The 17181-nt window shown below is 51.7% G+C and overlaps 4 protein-coding genes across 4 annotated transcripts; 2 read left to right on the forward strand and 2 right to left on the reverse strand.

Moving 5' to 3' along the window:
* Positions 1–428: 428 nt before the first annotated feature.
* VTN31DRAFT_3557 (uncharacterized protein) lies at positions 429–9113 on the forward strand (the record flags this gene model as incomplete). Its single annotated transcript, XM_069403849.1, has 3 exons — positions 429–494; positions 554–643; positions 705–9113. 3 exons carry the CDS (start codon positions 429–431, stop codon positions 9111–9113), a joined length of 8565 nt encoding a protein of 2854 aa, XP_069260882.1.
* A 525-nt stretch (positions 9114–9638) lies between these two features.
* VTN31DRAFT_3558 (uncharacterized protein) lies at positions 9639–12485 on the reverse strand (the record flags this gene model as incomplete). Its single annotated transcript, XM_069403850.1, has 3 exons — positions 9639–9754; positions 9817–10086; positions 10145–12485. 3 exons carry the CDS (start codon positions 12483–12485, stop codon positions 9639–9641), a joined length of 2727 nt encoding a protein of 908 aa, XP_069260883.1.
* Positions 12486–13381: 896 nt separating this feature from the next.
* On the reverse strand, positions 13382–15362 carry VTN31DRAFT_3559 (uncharacterized protein; the record flags this gene model as incomplete). The annotated part of the gene is made up of 8 exons (XM_069403851.1): positions 13382–14230; positions 14284–14687; positions 14740–14908; positions 14959–14988; positions 15046–15075; positions 15129–15151; positions 15204–15255; positions 15312–15362. The coding sequence occupies 8 exons, from the start codon at positions 15360–15362 to the stop codon at positions 13382–13384; spliced, it is 1608 nt and encodes a 535-aa protein (XP_069260884.1).
* Positions 15363–15708: 346 nt separating this feature from the next.
* On the forward strand, positions 15709–17179 carry VTN31DRAFT_3560 (uncharacterized protein; the record flags this gene model as incomplete). Its single annotated transcript, XM_069403853.1, has 4 exons — positions 15709–15803; positions 15857–15971; positions 16018–16247; positions 16300–17179. The coding sequence occupies 4 exons, from the start codon at positions 15709–15711 to the stop codon at positions 17177–17179; spliced, it is 1320 nt and encodes a 439-aa protein (XP_069260885.1).
* Between the last annotated feature and the right edge of the window lie 2 nt (positions 17180–17181).

Here is a 17181-nt window from a genome sequence, read left to right on the forward strand (position 1 = left end):
GTTTCATTTGCCTGTAGGTAACCTAAAGCTGCCAGTTAACCAATTTGCTGAGTTGTCGCCGGCGAATCCGATGACGCGAGATCGACATGGGTCCTCGGCACGGTAGCTGTATACTCATACTATTAGGCTATGTGTGTTCAGTATAGGCACTGGCCATTGAAGAGTAATCGGCCGCCCTCTCTCTCATCTTCGGGATTTCGCATTCTTGAAAGCACACTCATTTTGCGTCTTGCTTTTTGGCCTTCCAGTTTGCCTCAGTGAACAGTTCTCTTTCACTTCAAATTGTCAGTCGCTCGAACATACACGGGTCTCTCTTATACATCTGCCAGTCTCTTCAGAACTGCTCAGAGAATAGATGATTTCCAATGGTGTAACTTGATCTCATCAGAATCGGAAGATCTTTGAATCGGGCTGGTCTCGTCCAAAAAATGGCTAATATCGACCCCACTGAACCTGTTCCCTGGAGGCAGACACATGAGCATTGGTGGCAATTGGTATGCTCAGACGCTAATAGTTCCTCGGATTCATGATATGTTCCTAACTACCTGTCTAGGTTCTCGCAGGGCTCGTGGCCGCTGCTATTACGCTAGGATGTTGCTATTTAGTCTTTTCTGCAGTACGAAGATTGTTCCGCCGTTGGAGGGTATGTAGTCCAATTTCCAATATCAGCCAGAGATGACATTTCTGACAGAGAACGGCCCCAGTCCCGAGAACGCAAGGATGTCGTGCCAAAAGAAGTCATTGATCATCTTGCTCACTTTGCCGGTCAACACTTGACTCTGCCCGACTCCCCTTCTCCAAAACGAAAGGCTTCCTCATTCGGCGTTTATTTGGGTGATTTCCATCATCCTCTCACCGCGGATGAATCGCGACTACTGCGAGAATGGGATCTTCTCATTGTTGATCCGTTTGCCCAAGGCACTCTGGCAGCCATTTCGACTGTTGAAAACATTCGCATCTTGGGTAGAGTGAACTTGAGATTGCTGAAGGGAAATGCTGGGAGCACCTTTGCGGCGATTGAAAACATCACGGGCGGCATTCGTCAAGCGTTTAACGGTGCAAACTTCACTGGCATCCTCCTTGCGGAATGGGAAGCGGCGTTCAATCAATCGGTACTTAAACAGTTGATATGGGCCTTCAAGAGAGCTGGTTTAGATGTGTACCTTGAGACAGCTCCCCCTGCCTTCCTCAATGACGGCAAAGTTCTGCGGGATGAATGCATCTCGGGGCTTGTCCTCAGAAATGCAAGCATCCTGCTGAACGGCGAGAAGCGCGACTATTTCCAGATGACGACTTTGAGGAATACAATCAAGGCATTTGTTGCCGAAGCTTGCATGAGGGACTTCGTTGTCATGGCATGGGAAACGGTGGAGGACAATGTCACTGTCTCAAACGCGGTCATTCGGCGTGCACTGCAGTGGTGCAATTTCTACAGCGTGTTGACGTGGATCGGTTCGAAACGTTCCCTGACCGATGCGTCCGTAAACGCCAAAGTCCAGGAGCCGATATCAGCGTTTGGTTGGCTCAAAGACTCCCAAGTTATGACAATCCACGATACCTGGAGATCAAATGCAGCAATTGCATCGACAACCGAGTTCCAGTTCTCATGGCAACGACTTGCGCGGTTGTTCCCATCTTTGCGTGCTTTCCTTGCCTCGAAGGAATCACCGCCGTCCCACAAGAATCCAGGGCATTTGACCTTGCCAAGTCCCCCTGCTTGGGTTTCGCCCAAGAAGCCTTCTGGGAATCCATTGTCTCTCTCTATGCTTGGAACGGAGATAACAGGACTCGGATGCTTTCCTCTCGGCGCGGAAGTCACCGCCGCTGCTTTTACCGACATCCTTCAGTCACAACAGCGACTGAAGAATTTAGGCCTTTTACATCCGGTTTCTTCCGCGAAATTACAAGACATGGGGCTCCTTCTGAGACAATTTCATGATAATTTCCTTCAGGCGTCGAACCTTTCCTGGCATTCCGAAGGTGTGGCCGCTGTCAAAGAACTCTCGGCGTGGGCTTCGAACAAATATCTAAGGGTAAATTTGGGCCTCGACTCGGGCTTTCGCAAAGACTCGGAAAACCGTTTCTGGGCTGTTTACCAGGCCGATCCGGATAGCTTCGAAGTATTTTTGTCCAAGAATGCTCCCGGCCTTGTGGGGACAGTGCTGCACACATTTCTTTCAAGCAAAGGATTTCCTCGCCACGTCTGTTTCGAGTATGAGACAGCTTTCGCGAAGTGGTCGAAGGACTTGGTGGAAGGCACTGGCCTTCCGCGGCGCCTGGTACATGATATCGACGTTATGACTCCTTCCGAGCTTCTGACATACATTCGACATCTGTCCTTGACCGATACCAAATCCGATTTGGTGGACAATCTTTGCGCATATATTCGCCGAAAGCTTATCGTTGGGCCGACATTATCCCAACTGAAAGAATTGAACACAACGGGATATCTCAGTGGGGAGGTCTCTGCTGAACAACTACTACACTCAAGAATCGCATGGTACAGCAGCCAGAATCGCAGCTTCCCCTCCTTCGGGGAGTCACTAGAGCTGTTTTATAAAGTGGAGCATGTACTGGTTCAGATCATGAAGGATCGGCGCGAGGGTGAACTGAGGACAATTACCGAAGCTCTCAGCGATCTCGTGAAGAAAGGCTCGATCAATGCTCACATCGATATGCTTGCTTTGTCAATATTCTGCGCCACAAGAAAGCTTGCGTTTGATGAGATATACGCCGAGGTCACCGACCGCAATCCTCTCTTCAATAACCAGTCCGATCAAGCTGCGGCTTTCGCCGAGTGCTTTGCCTTGGGGTCCCGTTGTGAGGCGTACTTCGACATGTCTCCCAGCAATTTTGGCAAGCTTTTATCCGACAGGTTCAGGGAGTACTATGGTGAACGTCAACCTCCTCTCTGGGTGAATGGAGCTCCAGAATTAGCTACCGCGTATGCGGGAGCTCAGATTGATGTCGATCCTGAGGAGAAGACGCCTACCATGCCTGGATATCAACGACTTACATTCCTGAGCATATTTGCAATTCCAGCATTGATTGACATCATTCTTCTCACGTTCATTGGCCGAGGGCTCTATTTGTCCAGCTGGATGTCCGAGCAAGACGTGGAGATGGCCACCACTGCGCTGATGATTTCTCTACTGCTTTCCGGCGCAATCGGGACATGGATCTCATGCGGTGGATCATACTATCTAGTCTCGATGGCCTTCTCCGCCATGAACATGTTCGTCTTGACCCGCCTGATCGCCGGTCTCGGATTCACATTTTTAGGCGCAGTCATTGGCTTCATTGTCATTTCGTGTGTTAGAGGGCCGCGCGAAGCTATTCTGTTTTCCTTATACCTCGTTGCCCTGACGGCATACCTGACGCTGTTCGCCACCATCGCTTGCTACACATTCCCTTCGACGCCTTTCCTTTCAGGCCGGAAAATCATTCTCTCCTGTATCCCGGTTCTATTCCTGGCGCCGATTATTACCGTATTCGTGGGATACGATTCGCTGATATACTTGGTTGTCCTGTACGTCTTCCTCGCCCTGCTTGTTCTGGGACTTCGTGCCACCAGCGCAAACTGGGCGACGTGGTACCAGAAAATTCGCTTCACAAACGACGGTGAAATTCGTCAGTGGTACATAGCGAATTATGCTGGCAATAATGAGAAGGTGCTCGACAACATGACTGATCCCGCAGCTTTGAAAATGTGTCGAGAAGCTTTACTGAGCCAAGTCCTTGCCGAGAGGAAAAAGGGCTTCTTTACCAAGCGAAGTCGAGATGGACTGGTTGCGGAGCTTGCGAGAGACTGGGATGCAACAAACTTCCTGGTCGATTGGTATTGCCGTTATGCGGATATTCCACGACCTATTCCATACAGCTCTGGATGGAACATCCAAACCAAGGTTGCTCTTGATACTCTGCGGAGCGCCCAGAAGGGCATCCGGCTGCACAACGCTTTTATTCACTGGCGTCAGTCAGGGGCCGAGGTCGGCTGCGGAATTCTCTACTTCGTCATCGCTCTACTTGACAAATGGGTCGACCTTTTGTGTGGCGGTCAGTTGATTGGTCTCACTGTCGGGACTCATAATCCAGCACGCACAGCAATTGGGCTTGGATTGGCATATTACTTGATTGGAGCCGTTCTACTTGACACGAGGGCTCAACACCTACACGCGCTCCTCGGGAAGCAGACCCCCGTTGCTATCAAGTCTACTAGTGAGATCAGGGCAGCCCAAAAACATGCCACTCAAGTCAAACGACGGGTCTACTGGAAGACACTGTTCAAGTTCTTGATGTGGCACGTCTGGAGTATTGCTCTTACCGGCGGCCTCGTGTGGGGGTTTACAGAGTCTCTCGACGCCATGATCATGTATTGTGCCTATGTTCTTGCCTACACGGGGCTCTTGTGGTATCAATACACCAAGATTTTCTCCGGCCCGCATGCATTTAAGCCATTGCTTGCAAGTGTTGTTATTGCCTTGCCTGTTGGCCTCGCACTTAGGTTGACGGATGAGTCCTTCCTTTACTCCGGCGTCATTGCTCTTGGTGTCGCAACATGGTCAGTAGCCCTGACGGCGCTCTGGACGGCCAAGCTTGGGATGCCGCGCAAGGCCCAGTCGCCAGTTGAGCTCGGTCGCACATTCCATGCACATGTGGTTCCGTGGATCGATTCGGAGTGGTCTCAGCAGGAGCTGCAGGCTATCTACCAGAGGGTCGTCGACGCTCCAGCAACGACACGTCAACTGATTGACCCGCAAAGCGAACCAGGTGCCTCAGTCAAGACACTCCTCCTCTCGTGCAAGGCAGAGCCGACGATCAACGAAGCATTCCCAAACGTTGAAGATATGATTCAGGTGGCAGTTGCAGCTTGGGAAAGAAACAAAGTATCGGTCGAGCTTGTCTTCGAGAATGAGATTGGTCCTGGAATCCATGCTTTGAGTTGCACTTGTGATGACCACTTGAAAATTCTGATCGCAGTGGGTCGGTCATTCAACAATCGCCTTGACGTCACTGAAAACACTCGGATGATTGCAGAGACGCTTGTTCATGCGACTGCAGAAGCCCTGCGGGACATACCGCATGAATACGCCATCTTTGCCGAATCATTCGTGAGTCCAGGAGTAACAGAAACCATATCTCGCCAACTACGGGAGAATCAAGACCCCTCTTTCATCCGCAAATGGGCCAACAACGAACTCATTCGGCAGTTGTGCCTTGGTTTCCAGCCTGATCTTCATTGGGACAGGCTCCCAAGTGAGATCCGGAAGACGTTATTGACTCGCTGTCTCGGTGAACCCTGCACTGTCACGGAAACGCAATGGCAATGGCTGGAGCAAAGTCTTTGCAAGTTTGACACGAGTGCGCTTACTGTTCATATTTCGCGATGCAATTTGGGCTGTGCTATTTCCATGACCATTGTGGACTACGCAAGCCTCGGCGAAGAGAAGCCCACAGGGTCCAAACGACCTAATCCTGCCGGTTACATCACACAGCAACCTCAGCAAATCTCTCGATTCCGGATGCTTTTGAGCAGCATCTGGTATGGACTAGGAATTATGATCAAGTACTTGGTTATGGCTATTATTGCCGAACCAGAGTTCCAAAGGGAGTTCAATTACGTGATGAAGGACAAACCAAAATTCATTTGCAAACCCTTGATTTTATTCTTGAATGTGGTATGGATTTATGCCAGGTCACTGCAGGATGCGGTTCTGGTATTCTTCCTCTTCCACAAGAGAGATAATGTTGAGCGTCTATGGAAGGAGACCAAGGGAATGACCGTCGACATCAAACAAGACCGGGTGGTTATCCAGGGGTTGGATGGCACGTTCACTGCATTCAAGCACCCAGAAGCCGGAGGGTTCAGGCTGTGCATATACGCTGGAACGCACAAATCGGAGCCGAAGGATACCAAGCTGCTCAAGTACGTCAACAGCTATACCAACAGCATGCTTCTCCAGGTCCGAGAGGAGTTCGAAAAGGGACAACTGGTCAATGAGTACCACTACGACTACCGTTCTCCGGCGAAAAGAGGATTCAGATTGGCCAAAGATGTCAATCCCCGGATTCCTCTCGGCCGCCGTTGTGTCCGTGGCAAGGATGCTATGCAGAGCATCCACTACAATCGCAGAGGCCTTGTGGAATCTGGATCCTACGTTCGAGATGGCAATCTCGTCCGCTTCAAGTATCACTATCGTAAGAATCCACGCTTCGGTGACGAGCTCCTCCGCGCCGAATTTGTCCTGGAGTACATGAGTTGCACGGTTTCTTGGTGTGCACCACCTCGTCGTCACCCAGAAAAGGTCGAGCGCTGGATCCCTCACTCCAAAGTCACGGAGGCTACGTTTGTCCATGGCTCTGATGTGTACGAAAGTCGCTGGCTGTACAACCACCGGTTCCATCCGACGATATTCACTTCGTTGAATGGCCAGAAGATCCAAACTCCGCCAATGATCGAGTTTGATCATCTTGGGGTGTTGAAGAAGCCCCAAAATACAAGCTTCCTGCAGGACAATCCACTGCTTTTCTGCAACGGCCTGGACACGAACTTCATCACCCGAATGCTTGGCCTGACAAAGAAAAGATTTCCCGTATCCACGTCACGAGCCAGGTCACTCCTCTGGAAAGCGTGGAAAGAGCGCGTGGATTTTGACGGTGTTATTGTACGATGGTTGGACGAGAAACTGCTCCGGCACGATAAGGTCCTGGCACCATACTGGCGATCCCGTGACTTGGGCGACCTGGCGTCAGCGAAGAAATATCTCGATCTGCGCGCTGATGCTGTTATGGCTAGCGCGGATTTGGATGACTCCCTGTCCGGTTGGACGCCCTTGGCCATAAAGTTAGGCGATCTGTTCAGCTTCGGATCTGGTGGTGACGCAGTCAACTTCACTCGTTCGTCTGATTTTGCATTCGACGGTGGCGACAAGCTACACGTCATGGCGTCAGACATGGGCACATGGCCAAACGAAGGCGGCGGTGTCTCCGCATGTCGACGGGACATGATCAACTCCCTGCGGACGATCAAATGGCATATGATCTGCGAGTCTGCGAACGACTTTGGCACTCCAAAGCACCAGACGGAACAAAATGTCCAGACTCTCAAAGTGATTCCACTATGGGGTTTGGACTTTTTGACACCGACTCATGGCCTGTTCAAGAACAAATTGGATGCCGAAGTAGATGACTCGAACACCTCTGCCACAGACCTTGACATCAAGACGAACTTCATCCCGATTCTCACGGCACTTGTGAAGGGCGCCCGTGCTGTCAATCTGTCCAATACGGATATCCAACAGGCTACAAGAGCATTCGTCAATCTCAACACGTATTTCGACAGCTTCCGTCACTGGGGGCAGGTCTGGACGAGTGAGATTGTCAAAGAAAGCTGGCGGTACCTGTGGTTGTCGCAGGATATGCCCAACGCTGTCCCATCGACGCAGTGGTTCGACACGGAGCTTCCGACACTTGGTCATCTCGACACAGCATTGGAGCTCTGGTTCCGGTACCTGTTCATCTTCTCAATTCCGGTTCCGAAGAAGGTTCCGCCCGTTTTCCAGGCCTCCCATCATAGCGTCAGTGCTACATACGGCGTTGTGTGCAAGATCAAGAGGGGCTGCACTCTCCAGATTTGGGATCATGCCATTAGCTGGCGCGAAACAAACCTGGTGCTTTCTTCTGCGTTGTCTAAGCTGCCGCCGTTCGTGAGAAATGCTCTCCTGGGTCTGCTGAGGTTGACGTCGGTGCTGATCCTTCATCACGCTGATATCGTATCACCGTGTGCGGATTTCTTCAATCCAGGATGGGAAGTCGAGATTGGCACCAGTCAGGGAAGTTTGGAGCATCGGAACCGTTTCCGCAGAAAGGTTGATCCTGTCGTCAACGGTATCACGGACATGCAAAAATTCGCGCCGGTCAAGGAGATCAAGTCACCGCGTCCGACGGTCACCATGCTCTCCCATGTGTGGTATGCGAAGGATATCAAGACCGCGATTCTGGCCGCCGATTTGATCATCAATCATTGGAAGTTCGATGACTATTATCTGGACATCTACGGAGCCATTGATAAAGCGCCTACCTACTCGACGGAATGCCAGGAGCTGATTGCCTCGAAGGGGCTCCGGGGTCGCGTGACCCTCCGTGGCACGGCCGATCCGATGAAGGTCCTGGAGAACACATGGCTATTCCTCAACTCGTCACTGTCGGAGGGCCTCCCACTGGCTTTGGGCGAGGCAGCCCTGACTGGGGCACCTGTGGTCTGCACCGATGTTGGAGCCTCCCTTCGAGTGCTCAGCGATCCCGATGACTTCTCACGGTACAGTGCCGTCGTCGCGCCGAACGATGCCGAAGCGTTGGCACGCGCGCAAATCAACATGCTTGCCATGCTCGGAGAATGGAGCAAATACGCCGATGACCCGGAGCCCGTTCCTGAATTGTCGTCATCTCCGACGCCAGAAGAAGTGGCGGCCGTTACTCGTCGAATGTACGACAAGAGCGAACAACGTCGGAAGCTGGGCATGATGACGCGAGGAATTGTTCAAAAGTCCTTCAGCGGCGAGCGATACCTGCGTGAGCACGAGCAAATGCTGTGGGTTGGCAAGAGCATGAAGGCGTATTCGTCCAGCCATCGCGGCATTGGCACTGGGGACAAAGAGAAGACTGAAGGCACCGCAAGCGATGACGCCGAGACCGGCATGCCTGTCGACGAAGAAGTCATCACTATCCCCCGCAATGTCGTCGTGTCCTGGCGGACATCCGCCTCTGTCAACTCATCCGCCTACTCTCAGGCCGCTACGTCTCGTGGATCGATGGTGCGAGGGTCGCAGTATGGGCGGTCCCTGCTCAGCTCCGATCAGAGCTACTCCTCCACGGAGTCCGGCAAGCATGCGGCAGCAATGCGTAGACCATTCCTACCCATCTTCGCGCCGCGTGTCTCGGACACTCCGGGCACGGGGAGATCTTCCATGGCGGTGGGACCGGAAGACGTGTTGCAAGGGCTGCGGCGTGAGGAGCTTCGGCAATACCGCAACTCAGATGTCAGTTCGTTCATGCGTGATGAATTCTGGAACTCTAATGCTTTTGCGGAAGCAACGGAGAGACAGAGTGTATGATTGTTACGATTTTCATTCTTCCTGTATGGGTCGGGTTATGTCTTTATTTTCCTGTGATGAATGTTGTCCGATGTACGTCATCATCTTTACTACTATCATCTGTGTGCTGTGTGGAAAGGTGTTCCTGGGTACATAGTTTCGCAATTACGCGGCACTGGAAGTTGAAGGGGCCGGGACTAGGTATTTTTTGACCACCTGGTCAAAGTCCGCTCTTGCAGCTTTTCCAAGCGCTTCATTTCGTCAAGCAGCCGTTTGTCTCGCTTGGCGCCGACATCGGGCGGTTGGACAGGCTCCAACAGGTGAAGGCTCGACGAAATCCATGCGTAGAAACAGTCGGTCATATATTGCACAAGGGGACTCAGATCATACAATCGACCGCGAAGCGCTCAAGCCGATCCCGAGCGAAGCGAGGGCAAAGTAAAGGTTTGTCCCGAAATAATTACCAGCACCGGAACTTGGGTTAAGATGTACGCAATTATCCCGAATGTGATCTGCATATTGTAACGCATTTGATATCGATCCTGTCTATCGAAACATCGACCAAAATCTCTTCAACAATCTCCGAGTAGTTTTGTCTGGCAACGGATCCGCTATTCGATACCATTCGCCGTTGAATGCATTTACAAGCCATGACGCCAAACCTGGAGTATTGTCAGTAACCACGATGCTGATAGAGTCATGGAAACGGTATAGACAAACTTACGCTCATACACCATTCGATGCGCATTGTGGAAAAAAATACTATGGTCCGAATCAGGAAACACATGAACATCGTAGTTATGGACGCCTGCCAGGTTCAGATGGTCAAGCAGAGAGAGCGAGTTCTGGAAGTGGACGTTGTCGTCGGCAGTGCCGTGCATGACTAGAAACCGAACCACCTGGGACAGTGCCGTCATGTTCGAGATGCTGGAATTTTCATAACCACTGGGATTGTGTTGGGGCATGTGCATGTACCGTTCGGTATATATCGAATCTTCACAATGGTCAACAACCACATTCCAGGGCTGGGTCGGAGGGAGAGAGGATCTTACCGTAATATTTCCATGAAGTCACTGGTGCCACGGCCATGCCATACCGGAAAGTCTGGCCGGCATCCTGCTCCAGCGTTTTGAGCGTCATGTATCCTCCATAACTCCAACCCCAAATCGCTATCCGATTCTCGTCGACGTACGGCTTTCGAGCCCACGCTTTGGCCGTTTCGATCTGGTCGTGAGCTTCCCAATGTCCGAGGTTGTCTCGAACAATGCAGCGAGCTTTGCGGCCATTGTGACCCGTTCCCCGACCGTCCACCGTGACGACAATGTAGCCGAGGGCAGACGCAACGTAGGATTGGAAGTCAATGTTGAACCTCCTGTCCACAGTTTGAGATCCTGGCCCGCCGTAGAGGAAGAACAGGACAGGATATTTCTTCGATTCACTGAATTGCGGTGGGCGACGTTCAACCACCGGAAGGGTGTAGTCATCGATGACGATATCCTCATAGATCTCGATTGGAAGAGCGTATTCCTTCGCAAGGTTTTTCAGGGTTGGGTTCTCTTCGATTATTTCTTCGTATGCAACAGGGTTGCTTGGAGTACTCATCACCTTCTGCCATGGGAACGAGGGCCCATGGTAGGTGAGCAAAGCGTATCCAGCTCCACTGGAAAACGACGCTTCATAGTAGCCGGTTGAGGTGTTCGTAACAGGTTTCAGGTCAGTCCCATCCAGATTAACGCTATACACATGGCGCTGAGTGGGCGCTTCCTTTGTGGCGACAAAATAAACCAAATTGCGACTCAAATCAACTGCGGATGGAGCATTTACCACTTCCCATGGGCCGGAGGTGAGGAAGTTCGGCTTGTTGCTGTCGAGCGGAGTGAAGTACGCCAGATGATTGTAATTGTCGTGCACCGCCGTCTCGATATAGCCGTCAGCTGGACGGCCGTTGGATGGGTCTGCCGGGACAAAAGTGGTTGACTTGGACACTTCGACCCATCCACCATCGATGTCAGTGATGTTCTCCGATCTCACTACTTTGCCAGTGCGAGTAGCCACGTCGATAAGTACGACCTTAAGAATGTCGCTTTCCCTGTTTGTCTGCTTCACGATAACCCTGCTGTCAGTGGCCCAGACAACCTCGAAGATCACTCTTTCATCGTCATCAAATCCGTGCGAGTTGTCAACTGAGAAAACTTCGTCCTTTTCCATGTCGTAGAATTCCAAACTGACGATCGGATTTGGAGCCCCAGCCTTAGGGTACTTGATCTGTCGCACCTCAGGGTACTCTTCCAGACCAGGTGGAGGAAGCTTCCCCGATGGCCGATGCATGAAATATTGAACTGGGAATTCAGGGACCATCGACTCATTTGTGCGTAAAAATGCCACATACTTCCCATCTTTCGACCACCACGTTGCACTGTTGCCTTCGAAAACCTCCTCCTCGTAAACCCAATCAGGAACTCCATAAAACAAGTCTTTACCACCGTCTTTAGTTATTTGAACAGCCTTTTCCGATGACAGTCGCCGCAGGTACATATTGTTATCTCGCGTAAATACGACCGCATCGGAACGGGGAGACCACGAGGCCAGTTGAATCCGCCCATCTGGCTCGTCTGGATCCAATGGTTGAGCTGTCTGTGTGTCGACGTCAAAAAGCCAATATGTTCCGGTATACGAATGCCGCCAATTCTTTTCTTGATCAGCCATCACGAGCACCGATTTGAAATTCGGGCTTGGCCAAAGCCCATTGACAGAAAGTTGTTTGCCATCCACCACCACAGCGGACGAGTTCATGAGCACCCAACCTTTGCTGTTTTTGTCCTGGGAATTGCGCTCACGAACATCGTCGACGCGCAGGTAGCCTCCATTCGCTGGGGACCCTCCCCGCTGAAGCAATAGTCCATCTTCACCGTTTGGTCCGGCGATCCACGAGATTGAATGGCGTGTGGGACTCCATGTGCCGGATAGGACCGAATCTAGAGTAATAGGCTTTCCGTAGTTTGAACGGGTATCGGCGTCAAGATCGTTGGACTCAACAGCAGTGTGTCCGATCCGATTTCCCAAAAACAAGACGAATGCCACCGCCCAACCCGCTACGCAAAGGAGAACCACAATCCACAGCAGCCGTGATGTACGACGCGCCTTTTTCTTCCAGGTTGCGGTTTCCAAGAGACCGTGTGCCGATTCAAAATCGACATCTTGTTCGGGGAAATCGTGATAAGTGACGTTGCCAGACGTCTCTGGCTTTTGCTTTGCGATACTCGACGATTCGGCATTCAACAGAGAACCGTCCGTGGACAAAGAATCGATCGAGCTGCGGGCACTGGACTCGGACAGACGGTATGTGAGAGGGACGGCCTCCTCGTCGCGCCCCATATTGCTCTCCTTATCCATCTCGACTGCGAGTGAACTCTAGGCTAAGCTGTACTAGCTGTCGTACGAGTCGCATACCTGGTACTTGGAGTAGCCTGGGATGTAGACTTCCAATGGGGGAACAAGATAAAACCCTCATATCACTCGAGAAAAGAGCGATGATCCATGCTCTTTGAAGTTAATACAGCCGTCCTCAGCGTGACATTTCGAAGTTTAGAATTTGGGATGAAACATGATCGTGATCACCGAGGCACCCCTTCACTCTCAAATGGCCCAGGCCCAGGGGCCAACTGGCCAAAGTCTGGGCGACCAATAATAGCGGCAAGATGGGGCAACCAAAGCTTGTCGTTATCTCCAGGACTTTTTCACCAGTCTGCATACGGAGTAGAATGGAGAATCACGTAAACCAGTGATGGTCATTGGACATTGGTCAAAACATGTAACTAGTTAAGTTACCGTACGGCGTAATTAGCAATACACAAAACGTTAAATTGAATCATATTTCGCTCTTGGCATTGGTTTTGCACATGAACTATGAAGACACCGAACGATGACTGAAGACTGGGATCGTGGAGGTTCCCTTGAGGGTTGAGCTATTCTAGCTTCTTCAAGATGAAACGAACTCGATGAAACCAATGGACGCTCTACTTGCACATGCGAAAAGTCCAGATGATGTTGGCAGCCGGACGAGGAACGTGCTTTTCGGGCACGACGAGCACGGATAATGTAACAACCTGGAGCTCTCGAGCATACATCGAAGATGAAACTCTATGCACATCATCTCTTGCAAGAAAATGGACTTTTATTATATCATCTACTCCGTACAATCAAATGACGTGAGCATCATGTACGCCTGATTCAAGTCCGCTGTATCATCGACGCCATTGCCCATGACCCCTATTATCCGTTCCACGATATCACCTTGACAAAGCAAGGTCGTCGATGCGGAGAATCATCTTCACGGTCTCTGCAGCTAGCTCGATGGCACTGGTGCTGACCAGGAGGGGCTGCAGCACATTCTCATCTGTGATGTTGTCCTTGACACCACCGCTGCGGATACTAACTCCAGCGTTCTTCGCGCCCTGCGCATGTCGATGTCGGAGATCCGTAACGACCTTGATCGAATTCAGCCCGGCATTTTCAGCAAGTGTCGTAGGAATGACTTCCATCGCATCGGCAAAGGCTTTCCAGCAAATCGACTCGGTGCCGGTCAATTCACGAGCTTTTAGACCCAAACGATGGGCGATCTCAATTTCAGGGGCACCACCACCAGCAATCAGAGCACGCTTCTTGACAAGGCAGCGAACAACACAGTGCGCATCGTGAAGAGATCGCTCAGCTTCATCAAGGATGAGATCGTTGGCACCGCGAGCAACGAGAGAAACCGTTTGGTTCGCGGAGGGGGACTTGATGCCGGTGATTTTCACATAACGAGCACCCGACGAATGCACTTCTTCCACAAGATCTGCAGTCGCCAATTTGTCCTCCGAGAACGAATCGATGTTGGCAACAGGCTTGCATCCAAGACTCTTGCACAAGAACTCGACTTCATCGCGTTCGATATCCTTCACGGCCAAAATCTTGAGACGAGAAAGGAAATGAAGTGAGAGGTCGTTGACCGCATCGCGAAGGATAGACTTCTGAATGAGTAGAACGTTGCATTTCGCCTTCTGGATCTTTTTGACCATATTCAAAAGATATTGCCGCTCCTCCTTCAAGATCTTGTCCATCTGCCGATAGTCGTTGACAACGATCTGGTTTTCCATCTGCGAAAACATCAGTAGGCCGGCCAGCCTTTTCGGCGTGCTGGTGAGCTTACATCTGGCTTAGGAGGGCTTAGTTGGAATTGGATAAGTCCTATCCGCGCCTTTTCAATCCGCGTCGGCCCACCTGCGCTCTTGATAACAGGTTGGTTGAGGACCAGCCCATCAACCATCTCGCTGTCCTCGATGGTACCCCCAACTTTCTTAACGATTCGGATGTTCCGAAGATCGACGTTCTCGGCGGTCTTGGGGTCAATGATCTTGAGAACGGAGTCGACAGCCATCGGTCCGAGGAGATTCGAGTATTGCGAGACGATCTTGGAAGACAGAGACGTCGTCGCGGCCTGGATGAGGGCCGCCCGGTCTGCGAGGTTGACGGGGATGGACATGTCATGAAGGATTTCCACGGCAGCGGCCGCGGCCCTTTGGAAGGATTCTGAAATAACTGTAGGATGGATGCCTGCCAAGGGAATGAGCTTTTCGTTCTGCTAACCGAAATAGGCACACCCTACCCTTCGCCAGCAATCGCTCCGCAGCTCCAAGCAGACTTCCCGCAATCACGACCACCGAAGTTGTTCCGTCACCTGCTTCGACATCCTGCGCAGCACTAAGATCCACCAACATCTTCGCGGCCGGGTGCATTACACTCATGCTTTTCAGCATGGTGTTTCCGTCATTGGTCTTGGGATATCAGTATCGGCGGAAGCGGCAGCAGAACTGAGGATACGTACAATGATCGTGTTTCCTTTGCCGGTTTGAATCTAAGCCCATGGTTAGACGGGGGAGACTTTACTTCATGAGCTGGTTGAATCTCTTACCATTTTGTCCATACCCCGCGGCCCAAGCGACTGTTCAATGTTAGACCTTCAGCCTTGCCTTTCAGAGCCCGGGATTACTGTACCGTCCGGATAGCATCTGCCACGGCTTCAGAAGAGTCAGTAGACTAATCTATAGACAAACCAGGCCGGTATTTTACCTTTAGCAGCCAGAATGTTGGCAGTACGAACTGCCATGGGCTTTTCCTTGTCCTAAGCTCGCCGTCAATAACCCATGTTCTCCCCATCGACTGAGATTGCGAACGAACCTTGAAGGCATTGTTGCCCGAGCCACCCGAGGCAGCTTTAGGAGTCGCCATGCTGATCACGAACCCTTCCGTTTGCAGCTACAAGAAAAGATACAGAGGGGTCTTCGGCGTGGAGAAGCCGCGAAACTGGAGGAATTTGGCGAGCATGATCGATACGGGAAGGCGGTGAGCGAAATGCTTGGCAGAATCAACAGCTTCGACGTAAGCACATGTGCCTGCACAGCTGCCAGACACCCGAAGAGATCACGCCCAAACCCTTCATTCCCTTTGAGACAAGTCTTGTTTCTCTCGCAAGACGAACTCATTGCATTCAAGCGCACTTTGCTCTGTTGCTCCGGATCTTGAAGTCTATCTTGCCTCTACGTGAACTCTTCTACCATCTTCCGCAGCCGTCAACATGCCCAGCGCCACCGGAGCTGACTGGGAGAAATACAAGAAGAATTTCGAGGACGATGAGATTCCTGAGAAGAAGATCACTCCGTTGACCGATGAGTATGCTTCTACCGTGTGCTGCGCCGCGCGCTTGAGAGGCTGACAGCGCCTAGGGATATCCACGTCCTCAAGACCTACGGGGCGGCACCGTATGCGGCTGCCCTGAAGAAGCTGGAGAAACAAATCAAAGAGAAGCAGCAGAGCGTGAATGAGAAAATTGGTGTCAAAGTATGTCCCTTGTCCTTTCGCGATGATCAAGCTCTAATCTTCGCAGGAATCCGATACGGGTCTCGCACCACCACACTTGTGGGATGTTCTCGCCGATCATCAACGAATGGCTGAGGAACAGCCGCTCCAGGTGGCCCGCTGCACCAAGATCATTCCTGACGAAAAAAATCCAGAGAAGAACAAATATGTGATCAACGTTAAGCAGATTGCCAAGTTCGTTGTCAATCTGGGAGAACGTGTCAGCCCTACAGATATTGAGGAGGGCATGAGAGTCGGGTAGGTGCAATTTGGTGCTGCGGGTGTTGCTGCGGTGCTGACGTATTTTCAGCGTTGATCGAAATCGGTACCACATCATGCTACCACTCCCACCTAGGATAGATCCTAGCGTGACGATGATGACTGTCGAGGACAAGCCGGATGTGACCTACGGCGATATTGGCGGTTGCAAGGAACAGATCGAGAAGCTGCGAGAAGTTGTCGAGACGCCTCTGCTCTCCCCCGAGCGGTTTGTCAACCTCGGTATTGACCCACCGAAGGGTGCTCTCCTCTACGGACCCCCTGGTACTGGCAAAACGCTCTGTGCACGAGCCGTTGCCAACCGAACAGACGCGACATTCATCCGGGTGATTGGTAGTGAACTAGTGCAAAAATACGTCGGTGAGGGTGCTCGCATGGTGCGAGAGCTGTTCGAAATGGCACGCACCAAGAAGGCCTGCATCATCTTTTTTGACGAAATCGACGCCATCGGTGGGGCACGATTCGATGACGGCGCTGGCGGTGACAATGAAGTGCAACGGACCATGTTGGAGCTGATCACGCAGTTGGATGGGTTTGATTCCCGCGGCAACATCAAGGTCATGTTCGCGACCAATCGACCTTCCACATTGGATCCTGCATTGATGCGGCCGGGACGTATTGATCGGAAGATCGAATTCTCTCTGCCGGATGTGGAAGGACGGGCCAATATTCTGCGCATCCATGCGAAGAGTATGTCTGTGGAGCGGGACATCCGATGGGAGCTGATTTCGCGCCTATGCCCGAATGCAACGGGCGCGGAGCTGCGCAGCGTGGCTACGGAGGCGGGCATGTTCGCCATTCGGGCACGCCGCAAGGTGGCCACGGAAAAGGACTTCCTGGCTGCGGTAGACAAGGTGATCAAGGGGAATCTGAAGTTCAACTCGACGGCGACGTACATGCAGTACAATTAATG

Source organism: Thermomyces dupontii (genome assembly GCF_041956625.1).
Source record: "Thermomyces dupontii strain NRRL 2155 unplaced genomic scaffold VTN31scaffold_3, whole genome shotgun sequence".
Taxonomy (NCBI): Eukaryota; Fungi; Ascomycota; class Eurotiomycetes; order Eurotiales; family Trichocomaceae; genus Thermomyces; species Thermomyces dupontii.